Below are 11,313 nucleotides of genomic sequence, written 5' to 3'. Positions count from 1 at the left end.
CCAGAAAGTCCATTTTCACTAACTGTAACTCTTCAATTCATGCAGTACATACATGTTCAACTTAAGGAGCAAAATGTGCTTTTATGTATGCTTTTATGTAGTTCCTCACGGCTTTAGCGTTGATTTAAAAAGCTAGGCTGATCTGAATGAACACAACAAAGAAGTCCAATTAAGAAAAAATTCCTGAGAAAATGGGGATAAATTGACTACAAAGAGATGTTAAAACTGATCCCTGTAGTGTTAAAAGGCATACAAATGGAGCAAGAGGTATTTCTGGCTAAGAGAACAACAGAGATTTATCACTGCCATGCAACATGATCAAATAGATAGAAGAACAAGTCATAAGGCAAGAGAAACAAGCATCACACTTCCAATTGTATTTTTGCCTGTTATTTCAAGAAACACTTTATTTTAAAGATTGATAGAGAGTTGTGTGATTTGAACTTAAAATGAGAAATATAGTCTCATGATTTTAATCAAGGAAATTGAATAGAAAATACTGAAATATGGATTTGAAAGGTTAGAAATATTAATTTCTGGACAAACTCTAATTAGACTCCCCTCCTAGGCTTTGTCTAAGTTTATTAATATTTCTTACAAGGAGAGATGGTAGCTTGTAAAACATTGTCAGCCTGTCACAGAAAGGTATACTCAAAGTAAAGCAAATCACGGACTATGCAATTTTTAAAAATGTTTTATTATAAAGGATAGGAAACCAAATCCACATTTTTTTCAAACCCAGATAAATAAACAGTAAATATCATGCTTTTGATTTTAAATGCGCTTTGCCTTTTGCAATACAATCTGCGAAAATGGCATTCTTAACTTGGAGACCTGCAAAAATATCTCTTTTGAGAATATGGAGGAAGACAGACCACACATTTTGCACATAAATGAAGACCATTTCAAAAAACTGCTGGAAACTGAGACAAAACAGCTCTGTGAAGAAACTGCTGAGTAAGAAGGAGTTTGGTAACTTATTCGGCAGAAAACAGCAAATTAACCCTTAGGCAAGATTATTTCAAATATATATATAAATATATACAAATACACAAAAACAAAGATCTTCCCACTTAAAACCAAACAAACATCAAATTGTAACAAAGCGAGAGAACCCTGTGGGGCCTTGTGATCTTTAAGAAGAGGTGTTTAAAAAAATCCAACTGCTGAAGGAAAAAGTAAAAACAAAGAAAAGAAAAAAACAAGAAAACCCCCAGATACTCTATTATCATCATCCTTTAAAAAAGAACCAGATCTTTCTTGTGCCTGATCGCAGGAACAGTTGAATGAATGAAACAAAGCAACAAACAGACAAGCAAAAAATTCACCACATTCAGATTTTGCATGTCGTGTTGGTCCCAATTTAATCAATGAGAATGTTACTTTTGATTTCAGTGGGAGCAGGGTAAACTTTTTCCTTTTATATATAGCAGAAGTAGAATGACTGCAAGCTACTTTCCAAAATGGACTTTATTCATCTGACTAAATTGCAAGGGGCTGTAAAAGGGAAGAGTTGTCTCTATAACCTCATGGGCCACCCAGCTACTTTGGTGCTTGTTATTATAGGAACTTTATCTTTTCCAACAGTTGAATTGTGCACCTTGCCCCACACTTCTGCAACATTTTAAGATAACAAAATTACTTGTTAGCAGCCTGTAAGCAGTCTTCTAAAGTTCTTTTAATATTTATATCCTTTTGAGGCTTTGCACCTTTTCAGTAGGGTCAGGGCTGCCTGTACAAATTAATGACCGTTACAGGAAATATAAACATGCTATTTACAAGTTCACAATTCTTTATTTTCTATACAGTTCTGATGAGTATTCTTTATAGTTGTAGCCTAAGCACTGTGTAGAACTGGCATGCTTCTGATATTCACAAAAATGTAATAAAAAAGTAAAATAATTAATGATAAATTGCGCACATGCAAGGATACTGTAAAATGAATCCATTGCCTTAAGCTATGCATTTATGTAATTTTTATATACCCTAACAGTTTGCCTTCCTGTGTACTTTTGATGGAAATATTCCATGCAAAATCCCATATTTTCTTTAGGATAATATTTCACATTCTTTAAAACTTCCATTAATTTTTCTACATGACATTCAGACTACCTTTAATGAAAGAAGGGAAAAACTTCACAACACAGCTACTTTTGTTATCACACTATAAATCCTAGCTCAGGGATTATGCCAATTATCTGATTTACCTCTACAGAGCAACTGAAGAATTTATGCTTATTACTCTTATCATTCTTCATACATTTGACTCAGTTTATTTATGAGAAACATGTCCTTAAAGGATTTAATGAAAAATTATATTCACACAAATTATTTGACTCTGGGAATAACATAAATCCATCCACCATTCAAATCCAGTTCATTTAAGAAAAACAATATTTGGAGTGGTCACCTTGAGTGCTTTAAGATGAGTTTTAATAAAGTTGTCTCCATAATCCTTTTTCATAGGCATAATGTTGGCATTTCTCTGCTGAATAACATTCTACTCAGTAGACTGTGGCTGATGCATTTCAGCTCTTCAAATTCTGATGATGTTGCTGAGTAATCTAGTATGGTTTTGCATCTCTTATTAAAAAAAATAAAAAGAAAAAAAAAAAGAAAGGACATCCACTGACAAGCACCAGATTTGAGCTGAATAACCAGATCCAGTTGGTCTTCTCTGGAAAATCATTGCAGTCACCTTCTTCTAAACCAAGCCTCCTCCAGTCGTCAACATGTGGGGTGACTTTTGGAGAGTTTTTGTAGGTTATGGAGTGATAATGAAGAGACTTTGCATCATTCCTACATGTTGCTTTGAAAAAGCCCTTCACCTTTTACCTTCAGACTGTGATAGCGGTGCTGCTAGGGGCACTGTCATCCTGGTTTGCTCTGGGATCCACCACTGAATGCTTTTAAAAGTCCAAGGGCCGAATCATCATGGTGGTAGAGCGCAAGGAGTAGCTGGGGCCTTTGAAGTAATGCCACTTGATGCCATTGAGCTTTCCATGGTTTTGACCAGCTGTGTAGAACATCCCATTGAGATTGGAGGGGCCACAGGCATCAAACCACCACCCTGAAACCATTAAGACAAACAATTAGACTGCAAGTGCACTAAGCATTTTTATTTCGTTTTATAGGTTTAGCTGATTAGCAAATTCTGATATTCCCAGGCTCATAAATACTCCTGGTGTAGTGCTGGTGGGGTATTTTCATATTTTCCTTTTTTGTTTTCTTGTGCCATTCTGTAGTCAGTGGTGCTGGAGAATGCACCATTGTGTTTACAGAGTTGGAAAAGTTTTTAAGTCCTAACTCATTCTGTTTTTACATGCAGTATGTGAAGCAAGAACAAGAACAACAAAGACAAATAAACTGCTTTGCATGTTTAGACAGTATCACAGTTCACTCATCTCATGTAAACCTGAGAAAAATACTATAATTCATAAGTATTTTGCATAATTTCACTTGTTTGCATTTTTTAATTTTAATTTCCAATACTTTTCTGTTGCTTTAACTTTGTTCAGTTGCTCAGTTTGCTTTTGCTCTCAGGTTAGATGTTCTTAGCAAACATGGGTTATGAGTATGGTAGTGATGCCCTGTTACAGTGATTAAAATACTATAATAACGGATAATCTGTATTCAGAATGGTGTACAGGTAGACAGTTAGACTCTTTCTTTACGACTGATGATAAATTTATAAACAAGACTCAGCAAATTAATGGAAGGACTAAGGGAAGAAGACAATTATAACACTGTAGGATGCTGACAGTTAGTCAAAATACCTATGTGCATGGATAGATGATTTAGATGATCACGTGAGTGTGCATGCATTTAGGTGACAGTATGGCCAACTTCAATCAAGGTATATTCATTGCATGTACAGTTTGGGCCAGAACAGTGACATTCAATCCTTAATATTATTTTGAATGTGAAAACCTATATTAAATCTTGAGCCTCCTAATCTTGATCTTGAAATGTGCCAAATGCTTTTGGGTCAGCAGTGTCAGGAGGGTCCTAACTCAGATCCACTTGAGATTTGTTCACTTCTCTGCAAAGCCTCTGAGCAAGTTCCTACCTGGCACCTAGAAAACTAACAAATGTCCATTTTTTTTTTTTTTTTTTAATAAAAAGGCATTCATAGGCACTTTATTTACATGTCTACAGGTAGCAGAAAATTACTAGTTACCTGACTATCATTGACTACAAAAAAAATATTAAAAACTTTACTGATTGATATAAAAGTTGGGCTTAGAAAGTTGCTACCTGCCTTTTCTGTCTCCCTACCCTGCCTGTTCTTTCCTAGCAAGATGTGGCTTCCCATTCATTAGCCTTTTGTACCCTGTATGCAATTGCACATATTTTATTCTACTGGAAAGACACAGCAAGAAATGTCTTGCCCAGTTGCTTGTGCTTCTAGTTCACTGCTCCAGCAGCTGCATTGTAAGGCTGTTCTGAAAAGTGAGGTGATGTAGATTTAGAAAAAAAACCCCCAAACAACACAACTTTGCTTTCTGAGGGCGAATCAGCAATCTGGTTTACAGAATGGCCCTGTGAACAGTTGTGTTGGCATAACTGAAAGAGTAGTAAACTGAGAAGTTAGGATAAAAAAGAAGTGAAACAGCTCAGGAACTTTTCAACCTGAGTTTTCTGCCAAAGAAAATGCATGTAGAGCCATACCTCCACCTTTGTGAGTGCTCTGTTAACACAACACTGAAAATAAACCAGAAATACTTTTGAATCTTACTAACAGTGACAGAGGTTTTGCTACCATTTGTATGACTGCATGCAGAAAATTCAAACTTGCTAGGAAGTTTGCATAATTTGCAAACTATGCAAAAAAAGTCATCTCACCTTCAGATTTCTGCAGTGAAGATATGCATTTACATCTTTAGCCAATGGAGAAAATGGAGTCAGTGGTGAAAAAGTGTTAATCTTCAGATCTATCTTAAATTGTTGCTTTAAGATGAAATTAATCAGTCAACTGCCTTGTCGACATCCCCAATATCTTTTGTTAAAGTGAATTTTAGATTGCCACGGGAATTAGAGTTTTAAGGAAAACTCCAAATAACATGAAACTTGGCAACACCGAGATTACCGAACACAAACTGACAAAGATAAACTAGGTGACATGCTGACTCCACTGAAAGTAGTGGGAGTTTTGCTGTGTATCTTGATGGGAATAGAATTTTCTCTCCAACACCTTACAGGGTATCTATGTAATATAACAGAAAGATGTTTAGTTCAGACTGAGGAAGTCAGAATGAATCCCCAGACTGCAAAGAGCTAATATTCCCAATGTCAAAAATATATTAACCTCAATGTTGGGTTGTTTGGGGTTTTTTTCATAGTAAGACCTATAGGCTTTGTGAATCTTTAGCACAGGTCTTATGAATCTTTCCATGCAATACGGTTGTACTGAACATTTGCCTTCATGTATGAAGGCAAATAAGATCATAAAGATGAGTTGGTGGCTTTTGCTTTTGGTGGTTAAATGTCACTTTATTTTTAAAAAGTTATTTCAGCCTGCACATCACAGCACTGTAATCTTCCCGGGAGCCCCTGAAAACCTTTTTCAAGCACCACTGTTAGTGGCAAACTGATTGTCTAGCAAGTGGCTACTGAATTCTGCAGGTATCAACTGTGGACTGAAACATAGAATTTTAAATTTTCAGTGTGTTTCCCATTCTGTTTTCTGGAATGGAATTAAAGTGTGAGAAGCTCCTTTCAGGCAATGTGCACTGTCCTAGTGAATCCTCCAATTTCATCATATTCAGTGGTTAGCCTTTCATCCACATGTAATGAATGCATTGTAGAAAGGTATTTTAAACTACTACTGCTATGATATTGAGCGTGATTAGCGTTCAGATCCAGTGCTTACTCTGTCCTTTGTATTCAGATCCATGTAATTTATGTTTCTAGTCTTGTAAAGTAATTTCTTAGATTTTGGATAATACTTAGTGGGCTTTTTTCAGAAGTAACACTTCATAATGAAATCTTGAGGGAAGAATTTATGCCAGATAAATTCTGGCAAACTTCTATTTTGATACAGTTGACCTCCCTTTGATTGCAATGTTATACCTAAGGGGGCAATAACCCAAGAAAGAGAAAGCCGCACAGCTGATATTTTACTGTAACTAGAGCATAATCTTGTAGAAACTTAAGAAAAAGTTAAACAGAGAAAATCTAATCCTTATTTTTCAAAACTGGAACATAGATGCAGCTGGGTTCTGTTTATGGTGTTGGGATAAAGACATGGCACGCTGTACTAGTCACCCTTTCATCTTAAAGAAACAGCAATAGATGCATAAATGGCCTTTTCAGGGAAAAGGTTTTCAGCGATGTCCTACAAAATCAATGTTAGAAATGGAATGAGTTGAAGAAACACAACATTTTTATAAATGTTTTGTGAGGACCTGCTCTCATCATAGATTTCTTCTAAATAAATACTTCTTTCAAAATGTGTTTTAATGAACGTCTTTTTTTTTTCTATTATACTGTCCTTGTTAGTGAGACTGTAAGAATTTTTTGTAAAGATGTTTTCTAATATTACATTACAATGTTGCGTTTACTTTCTCTCTTTCTTTTTTTAAGTGTGTGTGGGGGTTTCCTCCATACGGTTATTTCTCTCCATCATCCCTTGCAGTCCTCTAAAAGCTCTACATTCCCCTTAGGGCCTCAGATTATTACAAAACTTCCTACTCCATGTCTCAACACGAAAATCCATGTCTTTGAATGGATGCAAAGGAAATATTTTTTCAGACCCCTTATATATTGGGGGAAATAGGAGTGGAAGCAGTGACTTTTTTGGTAGTTATGAGGAAGTGGGGGAATGTAAGCCAGAGGTTTCTGAAAGAGATACCTGCAGCGCTGCCATTTCAGAAAACAGCAAATAAAGCAGCTCCGGAGCCATGAGACAGTCTGAACCAAGGAAAGACTCCCAGTAGCTAGATGTTGGCTTATTCCCTGGAGTTTACGGGATTTTGCTCCCATGAAGAATCTTGTTTACTTTTAACTACAAGGTAATGGTTTTCCCAAATAAGTAACAAGTCTTCTCTGAATAGCAGTAAAATTTTAATCTCAGAGATAACTTTTGGCAATGATTTCCATGGGATATTTGAATCATGCATGAGAATCATGAAGGGTGGGCATTATGAAAAATAATAATAGAAGCAAGAATTTAAAGTGGCTAATGAAGAGGTAAAGCGGAGGCTTTCATGAGAAGGTTAAGAGGAAACACGGGTAGTTTCTTCAAGTTGTTGTGATCACGAAGTCACTAATTGCTTAATTGAACTAAGGATAGTTCAGTCTTTTGAGGTTAGCCCACCTCTAATAATTTGTATAATACAAGCAGCACTACCATCTCTGTTTGCAATAAAAATCCTTAGGTCATAAAGTATGTTCTCCAAACAAAAAATAATTTAGATAATAATTGATAAGTTTTTGAAATTTCAGCTATACCAATAAACATGAGTCCCCACTGCAGACAGCTGCTCTTCTGGAGCAGTTAAAGCATGCTCACGCTTTGTGGACTCTTATTCTTTGGTCTTTAATTAGTGTTGTTATTACCACTGGGAACATGTTAAATTTCATGTCAGCTCTTTTTATTAAATAAATGTATTTTGAATGCTTCAGTCTACTTCAGCCACCTATCACCAGATAGTTCAAGTCCACAGACCTGCTTGTACTATATTGTTGGCTGAATACAATTGTATACTGAGAAAATTTCCACAAATTCTTGCAAAACACTATCTAAGAAAGGAGAATTGCTCAAACAAGTAATTATATTATAAGAAAAGGAAAAAAAGGCCATCTTTTATAATGGTTTTCTGAAGTCACAAGTATAATTTTTATATAATAGAATCTTTTTTGTCAAAAGCAACATAAAAAAGGTTTTTGTATGCCAAAGCGAACAGCCTTCCTTTTTTTGCTTCTTGTATAAATTGTAATTAAGCATGTATGTATGTAAAATCCTTTGTTAGTAACCTAGTGCTCATCAACTCATGAGTGCACTGTAAATCTAGCATGCATTTGGAACTTGCTAATGATCACTCAGGTTTGATGAGAGGTTCTTAGTTGTCTTTTACATACTAAAAGAATAGGTGTCTAAACTCTACACATCTGATGGCAGACCCTTTCTTCACACATCTGTTTCTGCTCTCCTGAGTACACTGAATGCCTCCAAATGCAATAAGATCAATACAATCCATTCAATAAGATCCAAAGTATGTCTGAATGGTACATTTGTATGGGTTTATGGGATAAATGGATCCTATGAAAAGCCAATATTTATTTCTAGCCCTCTGGGTTTCTCCATAAAATTTAGTGCATTTGGCAACAAAGCCAATAAGAACAATTTCTAATGCAAAAATATTTAAATAATCTTCATTGTTCAAAAGACATAACAATTTACTTTATGAAAGATTTCAATGTTTCTGACATTCTCTACATTAAAGAAGTTAGGCGGTAATACTTAAGCTTTGTTTGACTTTGTATTGGTAACTTCTCAGCTAGAAGACTGGATGCAGTTTTGGATGACACCTCAAGCTATATGTGGATCCACTGGACAGAGTCCAAAAGAGTGAATTTAAGAGTAAAAATTTAGGGTTGTTTAGTCCAAAATTCAAAAGACAGATTGCCAACAATCACAAATTCATAAAGAAGGTGCTGAAATAAGCATATTTTCAAAGGAATGCAAAGGAATGGGCTGTTCTTTCCAGTGATGGAGGACAGGACAACATGGAATACACTTAAATTATCATAGAACTAGTTTAGTCCACAAATAAAGATTTTTTATATTAAGTGTAGCCAAACTCAGAAACTGATTATATTATGAGAACAAATCTCTATCACTATAAATCTTGAAGATGAACAGAAAGGCAGAAATAAATAGGTAGAGAAGAGTATGTCTTAGAAAGGGACTAAATGACCTCTGGAAGTCATTTCCAGGCCTATGTTCTTTTATTCGTTAGAGTATTGGATTGACCAGATTATCACTTCGCAATTGGTACTTGACATTCTGAAGATTAAATCAGAAATTAGTTGTCAGAATGTAAGATGAAAAGGCATTAGCTTTTCATATCAACTGAGTAATGTGTTCCTTTATATAACGACATTTTTATGAGGTAAAAATATGAAACTTGCAGACTGGTTCTGATTTTCTATTCATATCAACAGAATACTTTTTAAGTTGGTCACTTCTTGGTGTTCTTCTAATACTTTATTACTATTGTCCATACTTAACCCTGATAAACATAACAATACAGTAATGATTTTGTTAGAAGTGCTGAGTAGTGATATGTCTAATGAAATATTTGTAATATTTTTAGCATAAATCAAATAACATTCCAATCACTTTTTATCTGCATAGTGGTTATAGTATTCTATCAATATTTTAGGCAGTATAAATTATACTTCTGTGTTTTATAAGCAACTTCTTGATGAAAGCAACTTTACACATAAAACCTAAAAATTGATGCTGTCCTATTGCCATGGGTTAACCCAGCAGGCAACTAAAACAACCACACAGTCATTCACTCACTCCCCTGACAGTGAGATGAGAGAAAGAATCGAAAGGAAAACAAAAAAAGAAAAAAAAAAAGGTAAAACTTGTGGGTTGAGAGAAAGTCTAATAGGAAAGAAAAGGAATACAACAACAACAACAACAACAACAATAGAATATACAAAACAAGCTATGCACAGCACAATTGCTCACCACCCAAAGCCAATACTCAGCTAGTTCTCGAGCCAAACCGCCTCCTGGACCACCCCCAGTTATATAAGCAGCATGACATCATATGGTATGGAATATGCCTTTGGCCAGTTTGGGTCAGCTGTCCTGGCTGTGTCCCCTCCCAGCTTCTTGAGTGCCCCCAGCCTTCTCATTGGCAGGGCAGGATGAGAAGCTGAAAAGTCCTTGACTGCTTGGCAACAACTAAAACGTTAGTGTGTTCTCAACATTATTCTCATCCTAAATCCAAAACACAGCACTGTACCAGCTACTAGAAAGAAAATTAACTCTATCTCAGTGAAACCAGGACACCTATGTAATTACATGTATATCCAGGGGTTCAAGCTGGATACTTTTAAGTGTGCTGAGATTGCTACTTTCGAAATTTTTGTTTCAAAGAAAATATAAGAGAAACTGTGGCTTTTTCTGATTGGATAATGTACAGGGAGATTTCTATATTCAGCCAAGAACTTCCCTCCAAGACATGACAAGAGTCCTCTATAGCATTCTTGCCAGAGATTCATAAAATTCACCAACTAGAGAAAAAAGCAGTGAAAGAACAAGTGATGAGTGCACCACTGTTTGGGATTGTCATTGAGTAGCCTCTCACTTAATAGACGAGAAATCCATTGAGGACTACTAGATACATGGGAACTGTCTCAGACTCAGGGAGCCCCTGAGATGCTGAAGATACTGGGAAAATACTCAGGGGAAGTATAATTTCTTTGCATTGTTGTTAATGCCGTACTGAGGCATCTGCTGCTGATTGCTGTCAGAGACAGGAGACTGCGGCTGGATGGACATCTGCTTCCAGTAAAATAAAAAAAAGTTATTTCAATAATTCTATGCTGTTTCAATACTAGCAAGACATCTAGAAAGTCTTCCTGTCACTTTGTCAAGGTATTTCAGAGATCAGAATTTTAGCAATGCTCTCACTTATCACCTGAAGCAAGGTAAATGCCTGTGTGAACATCTCACACTGCAGCCAAAGTAAGACAAAGCAAATCACCTTAAGAGTCTTTCACAATGGGCCAAGTTACCATAAGTCATTTTCCAGTGACTGAAAACAATTGCACAAACAATTCCTCGGGCTCAGCTGACAGGTGGTATCCTGGCAGGATGCTCTAACTTGGCCTTCTGCCCACAAATCTGATCCAGAGACATAAGTGTTCTTCTGTTGGAAGAATTTGAAGTGCCTTGGACATCTACGCAGTGCTTCATTCTGGTGACAGTTTGTTACATTCAAAATGCTATTTCTTGCAAAAAGCTGTGTATGTAGCTCACTGGGGTACTCTTCAGAATAATGCTTAAAATGATATGGGGATATAGCCTTTTGTTCAGTTTACTAGCCTGAGATACTGTACCAGTTCTTAACAGGTATTTTCATGATACAAATTTTTTTTTACTATTTTGACAAACGTTAAGTTTACATGAAGAAATTATTTGAATAAATATGCTTTGTCTCCCTTTAAAGTAAACCAAGCATGCTTAGTTTAAATTTTCCAAGGCACAGAAAAAGCCGCTAAAACATTTAACTACCATGTAAAGTTCACAGGAGCTAAGAATCCAGCTCATGTATGTGCTTTTGAAGC

At 35.9% G+C, this 11,313-nt stretch overlaps 1 protein-coding gene across 1 annotated transcript in view; it reads right to left on the bottom strand.

Moving 5' to 3' along the window:
* Nucleotides 1–679: 679 nt before the first annotated feature.
* Nucleotides 680–11,313, bottom strand: part of ANGPT1 (angiopoietin 1) — a 169,211-nt gene continuing 158,577 nt past the window's right edge. The window contains exon 9 of the mRNA XM_054818087.1: nucleotides 680–3,070. Coding sequence (XP_054674062.1) covers nucleotides 2,910–3,070 — 161 coding nt within the window. The 3' untranslated portion in view covers nucleotides 680–2,909. The remainder of the gene's footprint in view (nucleotides 3,071–11,313) is intronic.

The sequence above is a fragment of the Grus americana genome, chromosome 2 (assembly GCF_028858705.1).
Source record: "Grus americana isolate bGruAme1 chromosome 2, bGruAme1.mat, whole genome shotgun sequence".
Classification (NCBI taxonomy): domain Eukaryota; kingdom Metazoa; phylum Chordata; class Aves; order Gruiformes; family Gruidae; genus Grus; species Grus americana.
This window is presented reverse-complemented; position numbering and strand designations above follow the sequence as displayed.